The sequence below is a fragment of the Astyanax mexicanus genome, chromosome 1 (genome assembly GCF_023375975.1).
Source record: "Astyanax mexicanus isolate ESR-SI-001 chromosome 1, AstMex3_surface, whole genome shotgun sequence".
NCBI lineage: Eukaryota > Metazoa > Chordata > Actinopteri > Characiformes > Acestrorhamphidae > Astyanax > Astyanax mexicanus.
Window position 1 is genome coordinate 41,144,837 of NC_064408.1, and position 26,641 is coordinate 41,171,477.

Genomic DNA, 26,641 nt, shown 5'->3' on the forward strand with positions numbered 1-26,641 from the left:
AGAGAAGTCAGACAAGTCAATCAAGTGCTGGATATTAATCTACACAGATTCCTCCTAAAACTATTTATATGGGTGAGTTAACCACTTCAGTTTATTTCCAGTAAACTTATTTCCAGACTTCCACTAAAGATGAGCATTAGCGGCTAACCGCTAGCCGTAATGCAAGTGTTCCTCCAGCAGTGCTATCCGGGGTTAGCTGCAGGCTACAGTCCGATAATACACATTTCTGGACAGCCAAAGAGCTAGCTAGCACTTTGTGTGGTTAGCGGCTAATGCTAATACTGCTGGAGAACTAAACTGAAACTCCTGAATAAAGCTGTACTTCAGCGGAGTGGCTTTACTTCTTCTTACAACCTGACTGGTAAAATCCATACATAAGGTGCACTAGATTATAAGGCACACTGACAATTTTGGATATAAAGGATTTTAAGTGGAATAAAATAATAAAAATCTCCTATGCATAAATTATTCACATGATACTGTATATAAAACTGTATTTACTGTACATTAACTGTGTTGTGCCTCCATTTATTTCTCACCAGAGCAGTACATGCAGCAGGCAAACAAATGTACACGGATATGTGTAATTATGTTTTTATTTACAAATAACAATTTACAGTTTAGTGGTTATTTATGACGTGTTAGAACACAGTACAGTCACTTTCGTTTGTCATATTCACAGTATAAAACAGTAAAACAGTCAGTCATCATAAAAAAAATCACCTGAATTGAACTATTTATTTAAAATGCTGGCTACATCATTAGCAATAATAACTGCAACAATCTACAAAACTCATTTTATTAAGACGTATGATATACAAGATGTATGTTGTATGCCAATGTCTCAATGACACATTGCCTCGAAGTACCGCTGCCCAACTCTGTGTGTGCTGGGCTGAATATGTGTGTGCTCTATTTATTTTGGATATTTCTGGGCTCTTTAGGTTACAGTCCACCACCCAAAAACTGTGTAGAGGCTAAGAAGGCTACATTTTATAAGCTGCAGAGGTCTGAAGACGGCACTGGCCTTTTTTTTTTAGCTTTAGGCTAATTTATTAAGTTACAGAAGTCTAAGCTGATTGAGGAATTGCAGAAGCCAAGTCAAAGCCTGTTTATTAGTCAAATGCCAGTATGTATTCTATATAATGCAAGATATAAATCAAAGAAGATGTTATAAGCTGAAGAAAAAGGCATTTTTATTAGCTACTGGCCTAGTCTTTAACAAACCACAGATGCTGGTTAGGGAACTGCTTTTAAAGCTAGTCAAGCCGGTTAGTGAATTAAACAGGGTAGGTTGTTAGCTTTAGCTACTTTGTAAACTTCAATTAGCTACATACTAGTTATTAACCTGTAGAGAACTGCAGAAACCAATACTTAAGCTTTAGAAGCCAATTCAAAATCCACACAGGGACTTTCATTAACTACAGGCCAGTGTCAAACTTGCAAGGGCAACATTTTAGAGAATTAAAAAAGGTAGTTCACAAACCTACACTGGCATCTTCACTAGGGGTGACTACTCAGCAGGACTTCAGTACAGACTACATCATGTTCACCCACCATGTTTTAAAAGACACTAGACCTAGAAACATATCAGAAAATCCCTGGAAAGTTCCAAATGCTCTTAACTAAAACTTATACTACAAAGACGTTGTTCTGCATTGTTGCAATTAAAGCTGCTGATGGCAGTGGACGGCTTGAAAGATTTTTTTTTACTCTTTACAATCAATCAAGGCACCAAAAAGCAACATGCTTTTGGGGAACCAAAAAATTTTATTTCAATGCATGGTTCTTCAAGTACTATATTGGTATACATGTGGGAAGAACATATTCTTTTCTGACAAATCTAAATGAAATAGTTTTTTAAATAGCAATGTTTAAAGGACCCTTCGCAACACATTTTTTTTCAGGAGTGTGAGTTTTTGACTCCATCTGACTTTAAAATAAAAATCTGTGACAAGTGGTTCTTTTAGCAATATCACAGAATCAACCATTAAAAACCATGACTGAAACAGAGCCTAATATTTTCATATAATGTAAATGTTTTATAAAATGTTTTGTAAAATGTTTATGGTAATATAGACTTGTTCAATAGTACAAATTAACAGTCATGCAGTCATTTCTAAAAGCAGAAATGTAAGACAATTTCCAAAATGTTAAATATATTTGCGAAATACAAAAACAAATTTATAGTGTTGGATGGCCAACCTATTGGTGCCATACTGTACATACAGTAATCAAGAAAGTTTATTTTTAGGTCAGCTACTTTTATTGCCAGTTTAGGTTTGTTCTATTATGTCTGTTTCTGCAGTGACTATCAACAGAAGTGTTTCCTTTTTTCAGAATGAACATGTGATAAAAGTATCTGTGAAAAAATTATTATAATTATAAAAAAAATATTTCAAATGTGTACAAACATTTGACTGGTTAATGATATGAAATGTTTGCTTTAGGTGCACACAGATCTATCCATCTGCACAGGAAAATGTTAAGTCTCCATCTGACTTCTCACAATCATGTAAAAAAGCAAAAAGCAAAAATGAACAGTGATGTTCATTTGCTGTACAGCTCTACACATCTGATTTTATCTCCCAGTAGCTTCTGCACTGCTGCAAATTAATGCTGTCTTGAACAAATATTCCTACAAATCACCTTCTAGCACAGGTGTCACATTTTTAGACACCTAGAACACAGCAGCTTGAAGGAACTCCTTTAAAAAAGATATTTAAAACAAGCAGTAAAAATGTCATTTAAGAAAAAGGCAGCTTGATTCCACGCAGGCCTTCAGGTATTAAAAATGAAGTGGAACTTTCCCTTTAAGCTGGTGCCGGTCCTTTCCTTTGGGAGCTGTAGTGTGATTGGTTGAGAGTGTGCTTGATTGGCAGGTTTTGCAGTGACAGTTAGCGCTGGACAGACTTGATGACCCACTCTGCACTGGGGTTCAACTCCAGCAGGGCTTTCATATACGTCTCTTCATCCAGACAGCGTTCTTCTATGCACAGACATGCACACACAAAACACACACACACAAAAAACACAAAAACACAGCATGACAAATTAAACAGACAGTAAACAGCTTTTTTGAAAAATATACAAATTTATTTTATTACAAAACTTACAAAATTAATGTAAAATAGATCAGAGCCCTGGTTTAACATTACATGAATCAGGTCATTGTGACTTTTTACACTAAATTATTGATGCATTTTTTTTCACAGCAGTTGTTCACATCAACAAAACAACGACACATGACCATCCAATGTATCTTATGCTTGTTATTGCTAGATTGTTCACATGTTTTCTTGACAAGCGATCCCAATGGCTGTGGGTAGTCGATGCTCTTGAGTTACAGTTGCAGACACTCTGCAAATATCTAGCAGGTTTAATATCAGGACCAGTCAACAACTGTAAATCAAGAAAATTGACTACCCACACCCACTGGAATCGCTTAGGAAGAGAACATGTGAGAACTAAATGCACGCAATCTTGCGATGCCATGCAGAAGACACATTGGTCGGTCAAGTGGTTCTCTGTGAACCAGTAAAGTCTCTGAACGGCAAAAAAACTAGCGCTGAGGTTAGCGGGTAATGCTAATGCTGCTCCAGCAGTGCTAGCCGGAATTAGCAGCAGCATTCACCTCTGAATGGCCAAAGAGCTAACACTTAGCGCGGTTAGTGGGTAATGCTAATGCTGCTCCAGCAGGGTTAGCAGCAGGCTACAGGGCGATGATACTCACTTAAGAACGTCCAAAGTTCTTACTGAAACTCCTGTTTAACACTGCACTTCAGCAAAATGGCTTTACTGCTCCTTACAACCTGACTGGTAAAATTCATACATAAGGAGCACCAAATTATAAGGCTCACTGACGATTTTGGGGGAAATTAAAGGATTTTAAATGCACCTTGAAGTGCAAAAAATATGGTATGTAAAACAGATATCTATGATTTGCAAGACTTACTGATGTTTCCACCGATTTCATACAGACACAAATCTTCTCTCTTTACTGACACGGAGCTGAAACAGCAAACACACAGTTACTCTCTTAATCAACAAAAACATTATAGAATTGTACAAAATTACACTGTGGTGAAACCTTTAATGGTAAACTAATTTGTATGCTAAACCACTGAATTTAACTGTAATGAGGCCAAGCATTTACATTCCACTAATTGGCTGTGTGTGTGTGTGTGTGTACCTGTCCTGGCTGAGAAAGCGTGCGAGGATATCTGAAGCCTGCAGTTCCTCAGTGAGCTGCACTGCCATGGAAACCTTTGAAAATTGCGGCGCCTGGACCCTAATGAAGCCACCTTCAGTCTAAAACACACAAACAAACACACACACACACACCTCACAATGACTGCAATGATGGAGTAACAAAGTATGGTTAGACTTTACTAAAAATCACAGTAATTAATGAAAAATTAAAAATAGAGCTCTATTTTATTTATATAAAGTAAATGGTAAGTTACATACTTAAGTATCAAATAATTAATAGACTAGTCTACTAGATATTGCTAGAATGGTTGGCTGCTTTTAGCTTTAGGGGAACTGTAATTTTAATTTGTGAACACTTTACATAAGTGCGGATTCTTGCAACACTCCTACATAACCACCAGAGGGCCCAGTAGACCACATTAAAAATATTCATGTTGAGTCATTCACATTCTACAGCTCTGATTCACACACCACAGGCCTCTCTTACACAGCTGCCACACTGACGAGCTTTCCTGTTTTTCTCTTTCCATCTTTCTTTTAAACTCTCGCCACCTCTCTTTTCTTCTGAATCTACTCTCTTTTCTCGTTTCTATCTCTATTACAGAAAAAAAGCTGTTAAACTGCTAGAAGTTTTTGTTTTGTTACAAATAAAAAAAATCACACTATTGTAGCACATTTATGCAAAAGCCCAAACTATTATGATTCTTTCTCACTCACTTCAGTATTCTTCTCTGTTTTGTCGCTGTTTTTATCACGGTCGTAGGCCATTTTCTTCAGCAGTTTTTTAACAGCGCGGTCCCGGTTCATCTTCTTCTGGTTCTCTGTGTTCTGCTTCCTCACTTGATTCATCACAAACTTTGGAATCTAGATAAAACAAAGAGGGACAAACAAATCTATAAATCTTTATGAAAAACTGGATACAAGTATAAGAAGCATTCAGGCCTTGAACTGCTGCAACTGTTATTAGCTCTATTCTGTATTTAAGTCTATGATTACATGTGTGTTTGTGTGTGCGTGACCACACGAGTGTGGCCGAGAAAGAAAGAGAGAAAGAGAGAGAGAGAGAGAGAGAGAGAGAAAGAGAGATCAAAAACATTAGCATAAATAAAGGGTAATCTCCTTCTGAACTCAACAGTAAGCACTGCTGTTATCACTAAATAAAACTGCTAATGCGTCACCAGGCTCTGTCAATTTTGTCACGCTATCAATTTGCACAAAAAACATTAAATGTATGCAGTTTATCCAGAAACTTGCACAAATTAATTATGCAACAAAACTGGAAGAGTCTGGTGATGCATTAGCAGTTTATTTAGTGATATAACACAATGTTGACAGCACTACTTTTATATATTTCTTCTGCCCCGGGAGTTTCTTTGTTCTTTCTCTTTTGTGTGATGCATATGGATGGCACACTTTTCATTATTCCCAGCGCTGCAAAATCCTTTTTTTCTAAAAAAGATAAGGCTTTTTTAAATGCCACTCAAAAACAAAGGTAAGACTACAAACATAGTATGGCAACAAGCACACACCACCAATATTAATTTTATAGACTTGTGAGGCTTGTAATTTCTGTGTTTTCTGATAAACCTATGAATTAATCTACAACAAATTAATCTTTTTATGCACTGAAAATAAAGTCAGTGTTTTCGTAAATGTGCCCCTGTGCATACAGTACTATCTCCACTAGCTAAAACAGGTCATAAACATGAAACATGCTGAAAAAAGAGGCCATCTAAGCCATATATATATAATTCTGTTGGTTCGGCTTATTTCAGTCTGTCATTAAATCATTAAGCTAACTTGCATATTCATTTAAGGATCTGCAGACACCCTATACCGTATAAGTGTCCATTAATGTAAATATCGATTACTTAAGGTGTTTTAAAAGAGCTGTAGGTGTCAATTAATTGTTAGCAACATTAGCCACATAGCACATCCAGTGTTGAAACTAAATAAGCAAGCTTTAGACACCAGACGTGTCTTAACTACTCGTCTACATTCAGATTAAGAAGGGAACAGATTTGAAAGAACCAAGTGTATTTGATTTTTCACAGTATCTCTGATATTCAGTTACTCATCCGTACAGTCCAGAGCAGGTTCTGGTATCGTATAAGCAGCCTGACGATGTTGGCCATCCCTGTTGCCATGGCAAACTCCTGCTGCTCGCTGAACTTGCTCCGGAAGCCCTTAAACATGAAGATGTTAGGAGCCATCACTACAGCAACGTTATTCAGCGTCATCTTGTTCTGCTCCTTGTGGTCGATGACCCTTTGGAGGAACTCCAGCAGAGCCTGAGGGGAAGAACGTTACATACGTAAATAGAAAGCATGCAGTAAACACACACTGGTTAAAACAGGGTTAAAATAAGTGCAACATCAACTGTATCTCACAGCACAGAGTGAAAACATTTTAAAGACTAAAACCATGCATACGCTGTACAAAAAAAAACGTGATTGTAGGTTATGGTATTTTATGGTAATATGGAGTATTATTGTCAGTGTGAACACAAATAAAATGTAAGTAAAGTGAATCTGGATTACTATTAATGTAAAAAAAAAAAGCAGAGTGTAAGTGAAGTGAAAAGGAAGTGGAAAATAAAGAACACAACATGAATGAGTGTGAACAGCATAAAACTGAATTTGAATAATAAGTGTGAAAAATAAAGAGAAAAAAAAAAGGCAACTAGATTTTAGTTCCTGCAGAAACTGTGTGTGATTGCAGTGCTGATTTAAGGATAATTGCTGCTATGGTGTTGCTAAGTGGTTGCGTTGCTAGGTGGTTGCTGAGCATAAACGTGAATTTGAATTATGAGTCTGAACGTAACTATATAAATCTGAATGTGGGTTATTGATGTGTGTGCCGATTGTAAAAGTGAATGTGTATGAATGTGAGCAGTAAAAAGTGAATGCACTGTATTATTAAAGTACATTCATATAGTGTACAACTGAATGTGTATTTTTATAAATGTGAACAGCAGAAAACTGAATGTATTTTAAATAAATATGGATTATTGTCTGTGAACCCCACATGTGAAGTATTGCTTAATATGTAAAGAGACTGGTAGCCAATAAAGTTGCTTCAGCACAGGTGGTGTAAGGACCTTTGCTGCTGAGTTTTGGACATACTAAAGACAACAGAGCAATGAAGCAGGAGCACCAAAGAGAAGAAGTTAAAATAAATGTGGATTATTTTGAGTGTAAATGGTGCAGGGAACATGTGAGGAGAATGCTGATTACCTTGAGTGTGTCTCTGCTGGACTCTGGTAGGAGCAGCACTAGAAGATTGAGAGCCTGCAGCTGTTGCTTTTTTGTGGGAAATTCTGCAGAGAAAGAACATTGACAGCCGTTAAAGAACCGTGTTATGCGGCAAAGTAAAAAAAAAAAAAACTGAACTGAAAGTAGCGTCTCTCACTCTGTCTGGAACAGTCTGTGCAGTGCAGTGTGGGATTTTTAAGTAGGCGTCTCAGTCAGACAGCATTTCTAAGATTATTTTCAACCAAGCATCTCACACAGAAAGTCAGAAAAAATACTAAAGGTGTTATAATGTTTTAATATATTGAAAAATCTTTAATAATATGGGGAACAATTTTGCTTTGTGGAGAATTTTACTCATCTCCATGTCGTGCATCCTTAATGCATGTGCATCTGTGTACATATTATACTGTTTTTGCACATAAAGTAGCGCCTGCATATTTTGATTTAGGGATAAGTCTGGCAAAGTGGCTAGCCATAGTATAGCATCTGTTTAAGCTTAAGGCAAGCTCTTGAGACAGCAGCAGTATGTGGATGAGCATTGTACTGTTGGAATAGTACAGATTGTGTGTTCAGAAAAGGCTGTCAAAGTGCCTGTGAACTTGCAATTTGGACCTCTGTTTGAAAAACTTGAAAAATGTTAAATTATTTATATTATAAATGTATTCAATCTGCTTATTTGTGTTTCAGCAAAGAATTAATATTCCATCTTAATTTGTTGTCTTAATAACCAAGTTCACAGTTATTCGACAAAGAACTGCTCTTGGGCAATTTGCAATATGTTCCCAGGGTCCTTGCCTCTGGAATCAGTTTCCTGATTATATGAATTTTTTATTTATTTAATGTAATATAAGAAGGCCCCCCAAAAGGTACCATGTCAGTCAGTTCATGTAGCATCAAACCTAATAATTTCTCATTTTTTAGTTATTGACTATATCTTTATTGTTTGACATTATTAATTTAGCTATGTATTTTTCTTTTTCATATAAACTGTAAAATAACTTTCTCTTTTCGTTTCATCTTGGTTATCATTATTATTTTTTTAACCGTTATTTGTAAGAAATAATTTTTGTTTTTGATCCATGTTTTTATACAAATCCTCTGTGGTTTCATACTTCTTCTTCGCACATCCCAATTATTATTTAGTTTTTTTTTATTGTGAATGATATGTTTATGCAAAAAAAAAAAAAGAAGACCAAAGGTGTTCTGACACTGTGCTAAATTGCACCCCACAACATGACGCCTCCACACACAGATGTGTTGGTCATAGTCACTAAGAAAAGAGCAGATTGTCAAAATGTCATCTTCGGTGACAAGTCCTGCTTTTGACTTGGTAGAGGCTTAATAAATATGACACGCCATATTAGTTTAAATTTTAATTATTATTTAATTTTTCTTCCAAATAGCACTGCAATCCGACACTTCCTTTTGGGTGCATTTTTTGTTTTATCATTATGATTGTGTAAGTCTGTATGTGTGTGTGTATGTGTGTGTCTGGGTGTGTGTACTCACTAAGCACAGATACGAAAGCGCTGAAGTACTCCACAGTGAGCAGAGGATGAGGAAGCTCTCTGATGAAGAGTTTGAGCAGGCTGGCGGCGTCATGCTGCTTAAGTGTTTCCCACGAAAACAAACCATCATAAAATTTCTGTTCCAGTTCCTGACACACAGCCTGCACCACAAACACACACACACACCATTTGCATAACTGCTTATAATAACCAAATCAAACTCAGCCATACACACACACACACACTCTGATGTAGGCACTCCACTGTTAATTTGCATTTGTCTTCTGTCTGTGTGCACTTCCTTAGGGACAGTATGGCACTATTTACTATTACTAGTATTACATTACTTGATGGTATTTATCCATCTTCACTGCATATCCCTGCAGTTTGTTACATCTGTATTGACTATTTTATGTGTCTATTATGTTTTTATGTCTTTCACTCTCACCTTCACTCTAGTCGACGCTCCAGGGACCCGTAGAAGTCCTTCTGTGTGCAGCCCTTCCTCTTCTATGTGGGAAATCAGCTAAAACAGGACGGAATAAAATAAACTGTTTAAAACTGTTTAAAGACTGATCACTGATCCCAGATGCATTCGATCTGTCAAGACATGTTTTGTGTTTAATATGAGATTGCTTTAGTTTACAACAGGAGACAGTTTAAAACAACAACAAAATATAGGGGTGTTCTAAATCATTTGACAGGTAGTATACATGTCTAAAGTCTTTAAAAAGCAACATAAACAAGTAAAAAATGTTTCAGCAAAATCCAGCAGTGTGTATTTGCATACAGTACATGCACCTGAAGACAGGTTTTGTGTGTGTGTGTATGTCTGTGTGTGTTTAGCTGAACTGGTGGTTAAACTGCAGCATCTGCATTAGAGTTTATTGGTGTTTATGGACTCACCCGCTGCATTATAAGGGGAACCCTTGACCCAGGGACCCTTTTCTGGTCCTGCTCCAGCACAGTGGACAAGGGAACACCAAACAGTCCTGATTCTAGAAATAAATACAGGATTACAGAATTACAGGATTGCTGCAGATTTACCAGTATGAGCAAACAGTTCAATTTTCCTCAATGTTGTCTCACTCAAAGCTTTTTGTTGCTCAGACATTGTTCTCAGTGAACAAGATAAAATTATTTTTTTTATATATATGTCTTTAAATATACACAATATGCAGCTAAATCCGAGAAACCATTTGAACAGCGGTCAAACAGTATAAGGCATAATACAAAAGTCAGTGATCCACCTCCTCAATAATTTAATTTCCAGTTAAAATGACTGTTAAGTACAAGTTCCAAATTTATTATGCAATATTTCTGAAGAGGCCCACCATGAATAATAAAGTCAGAAATAAAGTGGCTTTTCTGAAGTTTTGGAGTTTCTGAAAAAAATTAGTAACATTTTGAAACCCCAACATCCCTTACCCTAAAAGATTAAGCTCCATTATTATTTCAGGTCTAAAAACAAACAGATGTTCATCAAGGCATGCTGCTGCTGATATCAAAAAAAATTTCTGATCAGAGACTAGACCAACAAAATGTGTTTGTCAGCAATTTGGCTGACCCTTGACAGTAAAAAAAATGTTACTACAGATTTATCAATGGCTTTTTTTTTTTTTAAATCCTAGCCTTGGACTGACTACATAGCATTTTGAATTTACATTTTCCAGTGAAAGGGAAATACAGTCTTTGACTAGGCCTGATTTCTTATTGATAAACCAACCCCATTGGTATAAGTATGGAAAAAATCTTCCCAGACGTTAACATCCCAGAATGTGTTTGGTATGAAGTATAACGTTGAGAAATAGCACCTAAGCCTAAAATTAGAACTAATCAGGTGAGATTTCTCCTACAGAAACACTAAAAGAGAGTCTCCTGAAAAGAATAGAAGCTGTAATGAACTTAAAAGTGTCCTGAGATAGAGATTTAGCTGCTGAGACTGTTAAACAGATGATTCATGGATGGTGTCTCCTAATACTGATTTGTACATAATGGTTTGTTTTTGACTGGAAATTAAAAATGCTTTTATAAAAAATAAACTCAAATCTATTTTAAAACGTCAAAATTAACGCAACTAAATCAGTACTTTTAGATCATTAGCATTTTTCTGTCACATTTCTATCACTAACCTTTGACCTTTATCTTGAGGGGTTTGTGTGTTTTGAGGTCGATGCCGGCCGTGTCGAAGAGAGCGGTCATTTCTATCAGAACCAGCCGTCGCACCTTCTTCATATCAGCTGCAGCAAGATCGCCCACCTTCGTCATCCCAGTCTTATCCCTCACCACCTTAAAGTCCTGAGATACAGAGAGAGAGAAAGAGAAAAGGAGAGAGAGATTCACGAAATCGGTCATCACTGCAGCTCAGAACGCCTAAGATTTACAGACATCCAGTGTACACACATTAAGCACATTAAGTTCTGTAGTGTATTACAATACACTATTTTACACTATGTTACACTATTTTTGTCTGTATTTGCAGAGACTTTACAAAAAGAATGGATAAGATAGTTATATATATATATATATACACACAGATAGCATGAGTAATGCAGTGAGTGAGAGAGAGATACCGATAAAGTGACAGAGACTCAGAGAGATACAGAGAATGTAAGAGATAAAGAGACTGTGAGAGAGGGCTATACAAAAAGAAAGTGTGAAAGAAAGATGTACAGTGGATTGTAAAAGTATTAATACCTCTTGAACTTTTTCACATTTTGTCACCTTACAACCACAAACTTATTTTGAGATTTTAAGTGATAGACAAACACAAAATAGCACATGATTGTGCAGTGGAACGAAAATTAGACATGGTTTTCAAAATTTCAATCAAAAAAAAAAAAATCTAAAAGGTGTGACACAAAAGTATTCAGCCCCCCTATATCAATACTTAGTAGAGTCACCTTTCACTGCCATTACAACTGCAGGTCTTTTGGGGTATCTAGATTTTTGCTCAATTTTAAGTTTTTTTCAAACAGCAATTTTTTATGTCTGGCCACAGAAGCTTAATGGGATTTAGGTCAGGACTTTGACTGGGCCATTTTAACACAAACATTCTTTGATTTAAACGATTCCACTGAACGGTGGATGGCCATGTCTTGGTAGGTTTGCAGTTGTAAAAACCCTCTTTTCCATTTTTCGATGATGGATTGAACAGTGCTCCCTAGGATGCTCAAAGCTTGGGATCTCAATAAAATACATTTAAGTTTTTGGTTGTGACAAAATGTGACAATGTGAGGAACAAAGAGTGAGGGGGAATACAAAAAGAAAGAGAGATAGAGAAACAGAGACAGAGAATAAGGGACACAAGAGAGATATAAATATAGAGAGAGAGACAAAAGAGAGATAAGGGGGAGGGACATATAGAAATGCAAGTGAGAGAGATAGAGACAGAAAGAGAGACACAATAGAAAGAAAGATGGACACAAAAAGAGATGAAGATTAAGAGAAAAAGATGAGACAGACAGAGGAAATTAGAGAGAGAGAGAAAAAGAGAGAATAGCTAATAGCAAAACGGTGGTAGGCTATTGTTTTATTTGGTGCAGTTGCAAAGATTGGCCAGCAGGTGTCAGTTGTGGTCATTAAAAAACCAGTACACAATTAAATCAACAGTTTAAACCAAAGGTGTTCAATTATCTGCTAAAAGCCACTGTGGCTAAAAATTCCAATCTAAACAAGCAGAAGCTCACCTGACTCGCTCAGCATTTATTACTCTAAAATCTGCTAAAAGATTCTTACTGACACATCTGCATCCAGTCAATCAGGAGTGACTTCACATACAGAGAAGCACTGCAGTCATGTTTTTTATTTTTTTATTTGACCAACACAAACAGCACAAAATGTTTATTTAATAACCTCATTACCCCAGGGCAAAGATCTCTATAACAACCCTAATATGTAAACACGCGCATTCCTTTATCCAGAACCAGCCAATCAGAGTCCAGCATCGCATGAATGCGCACTTCCTATTGTACTGGGTAAACTTTGGTCCAAAGACACACACACACACACACACAAAATCAGTGCAGGTGTTAATGTTTGATATGCCTCACACTCACAGGTAGCTTGTCATCAGCCTCATTAACAGGCTGAGTGACCTTTGACCCATCCTTGTAGCTTAGCAGCGCCTGCTCAGAGAATGAAACCTCCAGGTTAATGTCCGTCTCTGTTTCAGCCCCGCCCCCACAAGGCTCTGCCTCTGAGTGTTCACCTGAAAATGCACACAAAGAGAAAGAGAGAGATCATAAACATGGGTGATTATGAGGCACAGTTGTGTCTCAGATTCTTTCCATTTTCTTTTTTTTTAGCAATTTTATGGCACTCCTGGTGCAAAAACTCAAGCAGTTCAGCTTGGTTTGATGGCTTGTGGTCAACCATCTTCCTCTTGATAATATTCCAGAACTTTTCAATTTGGCAAAATCAAAGAAACTCTTAATTTTTAAGTGCGCTCTTATTTTTTTTCCAGAGCTGTATATGGTGTCCAATATAATACTACTAAAATATATACTATATCTACTTTGGAAATATAGTATATTACAGAGTGTGTTAGTGCTGTAAGCAAGTGTGTGTGTGTGTGTGTGCTAGTATATAAAGGTCAGCAGTGCTTGTAGCAGATGTGTCCTGACTTCCTGAATAGCCTTTTTTATACAACAGTTTCTCTGATATGACTGGTTATGAAACTCATAGCATTTACAGGGGATGTGAAGGTGACGTATAATCATGATCTGCGTGTTGCAATACAATAAAAGTTTATTTAAGGATATCAGTGTGTTTGGAAGCAGTTACCCTGGCACAGCATAATCAAAAAAACTGTTTAGATAACTCAATTCATGCACTCAAGCATACATTTATAATCTGATTTCTGATTGAATCTAATTATTCAATGGGTCATGCCAATAGCATTCGTTGATTTCTTAAATACAAATGATGTCTGGAAATTCAATTAGGAAATCAGATATAGGGGACTTTAGCTCAGTAATCAAATTTCTCAGTAGCAGCACCTTTTCCGATTTTTTAGTCTGTACATGCATGAAAACCAGCTTCCAGTGGAACCAAAAAAAGGAATGCAGCGTTTAATACAGAATAAATACTGTTGGAGAGATGCTAAAAGCAAAAACATTAGCGACACAATGTGGGATTTAAATATTCTTTGTCTTCATCATTAAATTCATACTATGATGCTGTGCATAAAAAATAAAGATGCGCCATTAATTTTGGGTTCATGTTACAATTATGTGTCATATGTATTTTCCCACTGTCTAATTACACAAGTGCATGTAACTGAGTTAATCTAATGTAGATCAAGTGATTATAAATGCACTCAGTGATGAGGTAAGACAGACAAAACTAATTTTAGACAAATATAAAGACTAATTTTACAAATATAAAATTAGTTCATACAAAAAAGGTCAGAGGAGCACAGATGTTTGTGTGGACATGGATGTTAACATACCAGATGAAACAGTTTCCTTTTTTGTGTTGTCACTTCCTCCACTGGATGCCGACTCATCATCCTGGTTAAAAAAAGGGAGGGTTAATAGAGACACTGTTACTAAAACACACAGCCAGTGTGATTCATACCTGCATTTTTTGTATTTATGTGTACCAGTTGTAGACATACTGCTATCTTGCACACTTTACACCAGGTATGGTGTAAAGTTTTCCAAAAGCAGAAACTGAAGTGGTCTCTTAAGTTTTTCCAGAGATGTATGTGTGTATATGTGTGTGTTTATAAGTACGTATGTAAGTAGCTATTTATTTTTTCTATTTTTGAGCTGTTATTATTGTGTTACATTTCTTACAACTTTATAAGCAATAAAGTAAAGTAGTTTTGCCAGTTTAACCAATCCTGTGAAAAAGTGTAAGTAGTACATTTCACTAGCCAATACTTCACTATAAAGTAGAGCTTAGATTGTCTGCCCGAACCCAACCTGACCCGAGGCCCGACCCGAAATCGGATTCAGCAGGGAGTCGGATTTGGCGCAACAGCAGCAGCGCGGCGGCACCTCGCGGTCCGCGGTCTTAGTTGTAAACGCTCACGCTAGCCGCAAAATACGACAGAAAACACTGAGGGAGCTGCAGAACTATGTATGGGACTAGAATATGAGCACGAGGAGATTAAAGAGAAACAGGAGTATGTGTACAGTATGTGAGAACCTTTACCTGTGAGTAGCTCATACACCAGAACACGCAAATCTCTCTCTCTCTCTCTCTCTCTTTCGCACGTGAACTCCTCCACGTTTGACTTGCAGCACTGTGTGTAGCTGTTCTTAAAAATCTTATTAATTAAATAATAGTTCTATGCTTCTATGTTTCAATGTTAATTAACATAATTCTGATCATATTTCGCTCATTCAAACAGCCTGAAACAGCCAGTTTATGGGGCGGGGCGGGTCGGGCTCGGGCTCATAATGACAGTTTATGGTTCGGGTTGGGTCGGGCTCAGGCAGAAAGTGCGAGGGCTCGGGCTGGGTCGGGTCGGATTTTTTAGGCCCGATCTAAGCTCTACTATAAGGCACTATAAAGCAGTATTTTTTTCATTATAAGGGCTGTCTGGATACTTTTGACTGTTTGACTGCATTTGTGTTCTAAACTTCACTAGTTAGTCTGAATGATCATCACATCTAGACATCACAGCTATACTTGGTCTCTCTAGTTTATAATGCCATTGTATTTAAATGGTTTTCTATAGCTTATGTACAGAGGTGAAATTATTAACAGCAAATCCAGTGACAGTTGATTATCAGCAGCATCAAACCATTTTAAGAAATCTCTAAACTCCACAGGGCAGTGGTTTCATGGTTAAATACCTCCAATCTAGACTATTTCTGGCATCAACTCTCAAAACTCTGCCTTCTTCCCCAGGCCACAGCTGGTTACTGATTATTTGACATTTATGTAGAAGAAAAAATTACAGTGTAATTAATGATGCTGTTAACAGCCTCGGGTATACAAGCCATACAATCACCTGACCTAGAAACTATTGAGAAATGACAAAGTTCTAAGTGAAAATAATCATATATTAATGAATATGATATTTAAAAAAACAGTTACGTGATATAAACTTTGCAGCTGCTTTTTACACTACAGTAATGACAGACTTTTAGAAAATGTACAAAATGTATTCCATCCTATAAATCCTGTTTTTGTAGGTTTTTCCTCTGACAGTGACTAAATAAAATCTTATGCAAAGGAAATTATAAATTGAACAAACTTCTATTTATTTACTGATTTTAGCATATTTAAAAAATTGCCCCAAAATTGTGGATGTGTCATTGCTTTTGCACATAGTCCATAAGTTAAATTCAGTAATTTTGTATTAAAATTTGGAGTATAATTGCAATCTCCAATGACTAGCCTCCATCACTCTCACTCCGGGCTGGGCATGTTGCTAAATGCACTGTAACACTGAAGAATGGGGAAAAGATAGAGCTTGTCTTGCATGTCTCAATGTACCTCATATTTGTGTAAAATCTATTCACAAGCTTCTTTAATGTTTAGTGATTGTTCTGTAACCCTGAGCTTGTCCAAAAATTATGTGCAAAGTATGTCCTTTAGTAGAGGCTTTGAGTTAACCCAACTGAAGAGGAAGCCCAGGAGCAAGAAACACCAATTCTAACACTATCAAATTTCAATCCTATATCACATTTCTGGCCTTTATCATTATGTGCTACTTAAACGTAACTGTACTGCAAATGTAGCCATTCAATGGTTAGCTAATTAGTTACTTTATGACTTGCTTTTGGCACTTGTTTTCTGAAATAACGTGGGCAGAAGATGTGGACCCTCTTATTGTCTTCTTTCGTTTCCGCACCTTTTGTTTCTGAAATCAGTTGGGTTTCCTGTTTTTTTAACCAGGTCAGAAATGCTTATTGTTCTGTAATGCGAACAACAGAGATATAACACAATAACACTGCATACAGGAGGCCCAAACCACTTTTGCTCTTAAGGTGGATACTTGAGGTGATGTGAAATTCATTAAAACTACAGACAGGTTTGTTTCTGGACCTTTTGAAAGATCCTTGTTTCAGGCTGGCCCTAGTTAGTTAGGTCCACCATTTTGCCTGCAGAGTGAAGAATTAAATAAACATTTTTTGTTCATCCTTATGAGTACTTGACTCATAAGGCAACAAAAGGTTATAAGCAAGCTGTTAATACACCTGCACCAATTAAACAACAAACCCCGGCCCCCAATTACCTGCTTCAGGTGTGTAAATCATCTCAGTATGTCCATTACCTTCTGACATCTATGGTGATTGACTGACCTTTGTATCCTGGGAGGCGGGAGGCTTAAAGATGTCCCTGACGTCGGGGACGCTGTAGCTTTTGTTGCGTTTTCTCAGTGTCTGTTTGAGCGTCTCCACGCGCTTCTCCACGGCGGCGGCTTGCGTGCGAGTTAGAGTGGACAGCAGCACCATACTGTCCTCGCCGTCCGCTGCTGACTCATCAAACAGTGTAGCAAGCCCCGCCTCTGTCAGCCATGCTTCTTCTTGCTCGCCCTCTGCAAAACGGAAAAAGAGTTGACAGCTAGAAGGTAATGTTGCATGGTGCTAAATAAATTTATCTTAAACTACATCAGAACGACCTCAAAACTATTAATTTTTCTCAAGTCTTAAAAGTAGATGAACCAAATCAGACAAATGCAACAAAAACATTTGACATGGACATTTAATTATTGAAGAAAACGAATATGGCACAATATGGCACATCTGCAAGTGGCAAAAGTTATTTCCAGTAACTGTTGATTAGTCCTGATCATCATCAAATTTTAGATCATTCCTCCATACAAAACAACTTCATAACCCCATGAACTGCTGCTTCTGGTCTTTCTACATCATTTCTAATGTATTAAGATTAGGAATTTGACTTAATTCTTCTTTAATCATTCTTTGGTTTTCTTTGGGTCATTGTCTTGCTGCAAGACCCACATTCTCTTGAGATTCAGCTCACTGACAAATGTCAACTATCCAGCTTGTCCATGTAAACTTTAGGAAACTGCAGATGGACATCAGTGTACTTTTTAGAGAGCAGTAGCTTTTTTCTTGCAACTCTGCCATGCACACCACCATGATGTTCAGTGTTCTTCTGATGGTGGACTCATGAACATTAACATACATAGTCTGTTACAGTCTCTTATTAGGATGAATATTAATAACACTCTAAAACATAGCATTCCTCTAGAGGTAGGCAGTAATTGGTCATACTGGAGGACAAATTACACACACTCTCTGAGGCAGGCAGAAACCTGCCCTCAGTCCTGGTGTACAAAATAGTGTAAGCTGTGTGTAGCAGAAGGAAGAGGCACAGAAAGTGCTAAATTGAAAAAGCACGAGTGCCATATTCATCTCACTCGTCCAGCTAGAATTAGACACGCAATATGACTAAGGAAGTCGCAGCTTCCATTTCCTGTAGAGATAAACAATGTGTGTTTATGTCCTGTCCGGAGGGGCTCACTAAAGCCACTTCCTGCTCTTTACAATCATTATTTTTAGTCTCACAAGAAAAGAATATAACAATGCCTTCTACAGCTAATGGGAAAGGCACAAGAATCTTCTTTACGATATGAATTGATGCTCATTTCCTGCACTGTGAAAAGCATTACAAGATCAGCGTAAAGAATCGAACACCACCTAAATATTGGGATGTCCCTATTCAAGACAGTGGAATATGATTGAGGCTGATCCAAGCATATTTAGTAGAGCCTACAATGTTGAGACATTTTGCACATAAATCTGAAGAGCTGTAGTTCACTGGCTGTGCTTGAGCTGTTTTCCTCCCAACATATTTCTAATTAGGGACATATGCTCCCACCACATCTACAACCTGAAGTATGTGGCTGTATTATTTATAAAAACACTAAGATCAAAAACATGCAAGTTGATCATTTACTTTAAGGTACTTATATCAAGTGTACTTATGTCTTAATATGCATAAAAAAGTGTTGCCTTAAAATGTTCTTACTGATAAAACACTGTTTTGCACTGTTCCTGCATGTTTGTTTCTGTTCTAAAACGCTTGACTCAACTTTCTGGGTCATTTTCATGCCTACTTTTAAAGCCACACAAGTATTAAAGCACAGAGAGCCTATGTGCAGGTGTCTGGATGTAAGAAATCCCCTTTTTGTGCAAAGAAACAGGTATTGTGTCATATTTCAGAAAACCTGAGCAAGTCTGAACTTTTCCATCTTTTGTAAGCTGATCATCTGCAGACAGTCTGATATATACCAGTATAAACAGGGCAAGCTGGTATGCAAACACAACCTGAGACCCAAAAAACAAAAGCGAGGTTAGGCTATTCCTGCAAGCAGCTTTTTCTTTTTGGTTTTTGAAGCGCACTCTGCAGTATAGATAAGTATACTAACTAAAAAACAAGAAGTAAAACATTTCAATCAATAAAAAAATAGAAATTTAAAACAATTACACCGCATTACTAACTTTGAGTGGTCACAATTTACAGAGTTACAGTTATATTATACATCTCTGAAAAAAAAGGAGACCACTTAAAAATGATGAGTTTCTTTGATTTTGCACCAGGAGTGGCATAGATTTATCCAAAAGCAGTGGGTAAGACTGGTGGAGGAGATGAAAACTGTGATTAAATCAGGGTTATTCCACCAAATATTGATTTTTTTTGCATTATTTGAGGTCTGAAAGCTCTGCATCTCATTTTCTGCAAATAAATGCTCTAAATGACAACATTTTTATTTGGAATTTCGGAGAAATGTTGTCTGTAGTTTATAGAATAAAACAACAATGTTAATTTTACTTAAATATATACCTATAAATAGCAAAATCAGAGAAACTGATTCAGAAACCAAAGTGGTCTCTTAACTCTTTTCAGAGCTGTATATAATATACTGAAAGAATTTTCATAAGCGTGTGTGTATGTATGAGGTTTAATCAATGTTAATCTTAGCTCTCACCATCAGCTACTTTGAGCTGGACCTCCTCCTGTGGTTCTGTGTCTCCGGTGTGCTGGATTATCGCCAGCTCCTTCCAGTAATCATCCAGAGCCAGTTCATCCAGAGAGTCCTGCGAGCTGCAGCGCTGATATGGGGGCTTCTCTCCCGGCCGAGATCGCTGGACATTATAGTGACCTGTTCTGCGGCTAGAAGAGGGGTTGAGAATAACAGAGGGAGAGAGAGGAGAAATTAGAAACATGCAAGTAAAAACAACACAGTGTTAAGGTGGGGATTTAACTGTTGTTTGTTTTTTTTTTAGAAAATTATAATACGGTAAATTATAATAATGTTCAATAAATCATGTGCTATTTTTATCCTACAAAAATCCACAAGCCTGGTGTCCTGCTTTTATTGTCTATATTTCACTGCAGTGTAAACAAATCCTCTGGTCTCCAGCCAGACCACATTTTTCTATTGTTCTATTTCCTACCACCCCAAAGCTCAGGTAACCAGCAGTATGATTGCATGCTTTGTATCAGAACATGCTTTAATCCAAAGACCATCAGTGCAATCTCAGCTCATATATTAACTTGCTAACTGTCTGCCAAGAGGCTGGTATTAGATATAAGGCAATAAATGTCCTCATATATCAATTATTGCATATCATATATCATGATTTATGTACTTAAAATCATGAACCTCGTTAAACTGCTAGTGTGTGTCTGATTTTGCTTATACTGATGATTAATACTTACCGTATTCTTATATTTGATATATATTAAAAACTTTACCAGCACACTATGAACTTAAATTTACTATTTGTTTGTACAATAAATATCACTTTTTTGTGTCGTACATATAACATTTGTGCATGGATGGTACAGTTAGGGCTATTTTTCGGACATGTTTCAGTGTAAACATAAATTCAGCACATTTTTTCTTTTATGGACCACTTTTGCACATACAGTAGCGGTCAAAAGTTTTAGAACACCAGTAGCAGTGATGTATGGCCCAAACAAGCTGCTTTTTTTATATTCTCATCTCAGCAGTGACTTTATTCCTGCACCTCACCTGCACCTCTAATTCTTCTCTTCACTGCTGAAACTGAGACCTAGATCAATGTTAAGCTAAGCTAAATGTGGTAACATGTGGGTCAGCCAGACCTCTTCCTGTAGCAGTTTTCTCCAGTTTCCAAGAGTCTCTTGAAGGTGTAGGAAAAGACTCACTTTTATTAGTTACAGAGTTATCTGTCTTTCTGTGTCTTTTTCTAGTTATGATGAAGTGTGTGAATGTGTTGTGTGTAAGTTTGTAAAAGCTGCATTAGAGTGTGTGTTGTAACACAATCTGTTTGAATACTGCTTACTACAGACAAAGGCTTTGTAAATTGACATTTTTTAAATCCATTTCCCTGCCCTGGCAGTTTACTGCAAATTGTTTATACTTTATTTTTACAATTACCGGTTTTTGACTGGACCTAAAGAGCTGAAATGGCAAAAATAAAGGATAAAAAATGGGAATGCACCTTTTGCTTACTGTACAAACTTTTTATTATATTTGTACTGCAAAATAGTTAACATACTTGCCATTGTGAAAAACTATTTGTTCATAATTTTTGTACCGTAAAAACTTTAACGCACTTAAAATATGTAAAAACGTTGTTTTCACTTTAACAGTTTTTGTACTGTAAAATAATTTTACATACTTTTTGAACTGCAAAACAACTTAAAAGTAGTTTCCTGTACTGTCAATAAAATACATTTTATTATTTTTATCTTTAAAAAATGATATATTCTAAAACAATTTATTTCACAAGCTTGTACTGTAAAACAACATACTTATCTTACACCATACTTATCTTTCTGTAAAAAAACATATATAAAAAAAAACATTTTTTGCACAGTAAAGAACACACACTACACATGTAGTGTACAGTAAGGTTACAGGTTTTTTTTTTTTTTGCACTTCTGTGCAACACATTACACAGATAACTTTTGACACTTTAACCACAGTCTGTCACCCAAAGCTTCATGAGTGGACCAAACATACAGCCACCCTGTGACTAGTCCTGAGTCATCCGAACAGCCTGACAAATTTCACATATCAGCTTTAATGAAGGAGAAGCTTATCATCACTGCTGTGTTTGTGCTGCTGACTCTGAGTCACCACCAGCTAGAAACTAAAGATTCTCCAACTGCAGTCCACAAAACCCAACACAGCACACAACCCTGTCAACCTGTTAATGCTGAATCCCTATTTATTACTATTGTTTCCCCGATAACAGTACAATTACATAATCCATTACATCACCTTTGGATTTGAGTTTTTTTGTTTAAAACAGAAAGATTAGTCAACTAAAATTACAGCATGCTTATCATCTCTGCCAATAACTGGCACTTCTACTAGTGGCTTCTACAAGACAACAACTTGATTTAAATGAACAGGGCACCCAGCAGTCTTAGGAGCTAAACGAAAGTAAAAGCTGAAGTTCCCGAAGAACATCACAGCTTTTTGGGAGACTTGGGAGATCTAAATCACTTTATGGCCAACTACAAAAAGTGTGCAGGATTAAACCTCTTTCATTTGACCTAAAAACAGACTAATCTCTTTTATGACTTGGCACCAAGGCTCTAGAATGGCTTTTACATGACCTGGCAGTTTCATTCAGATTTGCATGATAAACCTGATTTTAAATGACCCATTAAGAGAGCACATGAAGAGATACATACAAATAAACAGATATACATTCCTTTTTACATGGCAAAATAAATTATATCCAGCTTTTAGAAACTGACATACACAAATCAGGTATTTATATAACGTTAAAACATTAGTACAATTTCAATCAAAACATTACCGCAATATATGTTATTGAGGGGGCAGGGATTAGTGTAAACTGAGCAAGTCCTGCATTCATGTGGCTACAATACCTTCTAACTTCGGGTAATTTTCAAACTGAAAAATAATGTTTAGATGAGAATAATAGAGCGACTGAACCGACAGAGCGCAGAAAATTGAGTTTTTTTCTGTGGTGTTGGTTCTGTAGCTGACTTGCTAAGCTAGATTCTAGTACAGATCAGTATCAGACAACTCTCACTAACTTAACCAAAGTACTGGTGATAAAAAAAGAGAGAGAGTCTTCAGAAAGGTCTAGAGAGCATTAACTAACAGGCTAACCACTGACAGCCTAACTGCTGACAGGCTAACCACTGACAGCCTAACTGCTGACAGGCTAACCACTGATACACTAGCCACTAACAGGCTAGCTCCTGACACACACTAGCCGATAACAGGCTAATCGCTAACAGCCTAACTGCTAATTGGGTAGATTTTAACATGCTAACAACTGACATAGTTGTTAACAGGAGTATTGACAATCTAACAACTGACACACTAGCTGGTAACAAACTAATTGCTAACTGGCCAGCTGCAAACTGGCTAACTGCTAACAGGCTAACCACTGACAGTCTAACCGCTGACAGTCTAACCGCTGACATACTAGCTGCAAACTGGCTAACCGCTAACAGGCTAACCGCTGACAGTCTAAAGGCTGACATACTAGCTGCAAACTGGCTAACCGCTAACAGGCTAACCGCTGACAGTCTAACCGCTGACATACTAGCTGCAAACTGGCTAACCGCTAACAGGCTAACCACTGACAGTCTAACCGCTGACAAGCTAACCACAGGGCTTATATAACTGATGTTGATAGTTAACCTGATAGTTAAACTGTAGGTATAAAAGTGAATAACTGAGGTATGTGCTTACATATTGGGTCTTAATAAGAAGTAAACAAACACAAAACAAATGTTATATGGTAATTACAGCTGAAAATCTGTGGATTCACTCCTTAATATTTTAATGAAGACATCACATTTTCTGAGGTTATCTGGCTTACTCCTTTGGGATGATTTGACTACCAGCAGCGGTACATATACCACAATTTAAGAACTACAGAATCATATCAGTAAAACAGAATTGAGCTGCTGAGTCAGACATGAACTGTACAAGACCTCTCTGAAGGTGTTCTGTGGTATCTGACAGCAAGGTTACTGTACAGCCTTCAAGACTTGTAAGTTGTGGAATAAGACCTAAACAAATCACACCAATAAAAGTTGGGTGCCCATGACTTCTACAGTTATTCCTACCTGAAGTACTTTTAGTAGGTACTGACCCCTGCACACCGGCAGAAGACCTCATCATTTAGACCTGCTCTGCTATTCCTGCTTTAAACAAAATAACTTCAAGAACTTACTTTCTAGAAAATCATTGGTATTCATTTTGCCCATCAGTGGTTTTAATGTTATAGCTGATCAATATAGATAGCTTTTGATCAAAAGTAAAATTAGAACAAAATACTACAAAGTTTTTGGATAAAAACAATTAATTTAAATGATTCTGTTCTATTCTGGGTGTACTGTTAGTTTTCTCACCTTGTCCTATTGTAACTGTAATTACCTTTTACTCATGCAGCACACACTTGAACATTGAGATATGCCTGTATCCCTTAGGGTTATTTTTTTTTTTACCCCACCCACTCCCTGCTGCTCTCCAAGCCAAAGGCGAAAGGTCCCCACAGTAGAAAGAGCAGCAGTGTTGTTTAAAATAAATAGCCTATTGTTAGTCTGACCCAAGGAGGTGGGGAGAAGGGGGTGGACGGTCCAGTCGTCCAGGGAGACAGCGTCCCTGGTGGGCAGTGAGCCCCCCTTTTTCTTGGAGGAATAAAAATAAGGCTGAAAGCTCAGCACCTTTTCTTACAGCCTCTGGCTGGGTGATCTAAGGCATTACAGAACTGACAAAGTGAACTCCTCACATCGTATTCATGTGCTTTTTGGATCTAAAATGAGCAAAATGTCGAGCTGAGTGAACTGAGAGGCAGATATCAGGATCTTAGGGGGAACCAATGCCCTCATAAAATTATTCTTAAAGGGGACATATTATACCTCTTTTTGAATAAGTTAGAATAGCACTATGAGCTATACAAAACATGAACATATGAAGTTCTTTGCACAAAAAAATCACTCTCACACAAACAGATCTCACCTGCTATATTCTTGCCAGTTTCAGTCCCTATCAGTCCCTCTGTCACTTTTATGCAAATAAGCTGTTGCTGGCCACATCATGTGTGACTTTCCTTTGCCTGCACTCGGCATCTTATGCGTGGTGTTTGTAAAGCCAGCAGACCAAAACAATGGATATTCAGCTAATCTGTGAGTTGGCAGGTAAGGGATGGTGCCAGCGTGGTTCTATGCAAATTTCCTTATTCTGATATCAGAATAAGAGAGCCATCCAAACGGCAAATAAAAGCATACGATTCCTGACACCAAAATCTTTTAAATGATTTACAGAAAACGGATGGATGTTTTTTTTTTTTTGTTTGTTTGTTTTTGTACTTGGAGTGGCAATAGGGGAAGTCAAGACCAAAGTAGAAATACAAAAAGTGAATTTTAAATAATATGTACTCTTTTAAGAAGACTTTTTCTTGAGTGTGCTAACCCTACCACTATTAACTACTTGTAGAACTACTTTAAGAAAAAAGGGAAACACAAGGGTAATAGAGCAAGTGTTCACAAAGAAGAAAACCAGAACAGACCAGTTTCATAACCAGAGGGTTTATCAAGGTATTTTCTTTATTGTTATAATAAATTTAAAATGGGCTTTTAAAGGTTTGTGACTTGCTGTACTGTTAGGAGTATATATAATATAAAACATTTAGGGTTTAAATTAAGGCTTTGATTACTATTGGTTTACTTTGTCCCACAAAACATTTTTTTAAATAGTTCCGTAAACACTATACATAACATAATTAAAATACTGAATGTTTAAGTATTTAAATAGATATTTCTCAAAAGCTCTATTGCACAAGTTTAATATCAATTTACAATAGTTTTGTTTTAAAGCCTTTAGAGGTATTAAAATTAGCCACAATTCCCTTGGTTGTCTAGATGACAAATACATTCAGTTCAGTGTGTAATTATATTGTCCAAGCTACAGTATTAATATTATTATAAAGGCTATAATTACTTATCTTATATATACTTATTTTACTCTGAAAAGAACACTCTACGGTGAGAAACAGCAGCAGAAGCTCCTAAGATAAAGTGCTGTTCTCATGTTTCTCCAGGCAGGACAGAGCTAGACTAGCTTTTGACTCCAGAGCTGAGCTTTCATTGTGTTAGCTTGTTATGTTGACTGGCTAGCGGGTTGTATGCTTCTTTTGCTATTCTACACAGTGCTCCACAGAAAGATGCATACTGATTCTAATTTCTCATCCGGTATTTTGTATGAAGCGGTATACCACCCAACACTACTCCAAACATTCTAAACAAATCACTACTTATGTGATAAGGAACAAGTGAACATTATATAACTGGATAGTGTGTAATGTGATAGGAGTCCTCGACAAGAGTAGGATCATGGGAAGTGTAGTGAAACAAGTTGGTAAAGACAGGAAGTATGACAATATTACTACTACTACTGCACCAACTAATGCTACTAACACTACCAATACTACTCTTGTGGCTAAAATAAATCTCAAGTCTATGCTGGTAAAAAAGCAGCAGAGATTTCAGAACACACAAACAAATGGAATGAAATGCTCCCTTTCTTATTCTATTTTTCTTCCAAACACAGCTGTCTGTCTCTTACTAAGATATTGGAAGCAGTTGTGAGGAGCTGCAATGGCGTATTATGGTGTAATGTTTAAGTCAGGGATGAAACAATACTGATATTAAAATCTTAAAGGAACAGTTTGGTGAATATTCAGATGA

At 36.9% G+C, this 26,641-nt stretch overlaps 1 protein-coding gene across 4 annotated transcripts in view; it reads right to left on the reverse strand.

The window, feature by feature from the left end:
- Positions 1-580: 580 nt before the first annotated feature.
- Positions 581-26,641, reverse strand: part of arhgap18 (Rho GTPase activating protein 18) — a 45,658-nt gene continuing 19,597 nt past the window's right edge. For all 4 annotated transcript variants that reach the window (XM_049478852.1, XM_049478841.1, XM_007259682.4 and 1 more), the window contains exons 2-15: positions 19,896-20,080; positions 17,239-17,474; positions 14,427-14,487; positions 13,033-13,184; positions 11,107-11,272; positions 9,881-9,972; positions 9,423-9,500; positions 8,976-9,135; positions 7,449-7,531; positions 6,297-6,503; positions 4,930-5,076; positions 4,193-4,311; positions 3,956-4,011; positions 581-2,989 (exon numbers count right to left, since the gene is read on the reverse strand). In XM_049478852.1, coding sequence (XP_049334809.1) covers positions 2,898-2,989; positions 3,956-4,011; positions 4,193-4,311; positions 4,930-5,076; positions 6,297-6,503; positions 7,449-7,531; positions 8,976-9,135; positions 9,423-9,500; positions 9,881-9,972; positions 11,107-11,272; positions 13,033-13,184; positions 14,427-14,487; positions 17,239-17,474; positions 19,896-20,080 — 1,834 coding nt within the window. In that variant the 3' untranslated portion in view covers positions 581-2,897. The remainder of the gene's footprint in view (positions 2,990-3,955; positions 4,012-4,192; positions 4,312-4,929; positions 5,077-6,296; positions 6,504-7,448; positions 7,532-8,975; positions 9,136-9,422; positions 9,501-9,880; positions 9,973-11,106; positions 11,273-13,032; positions 13,185-14,426; positions 14,488-17,238; positions 17,475-19,895; positions 20,081-26,641) is intronic.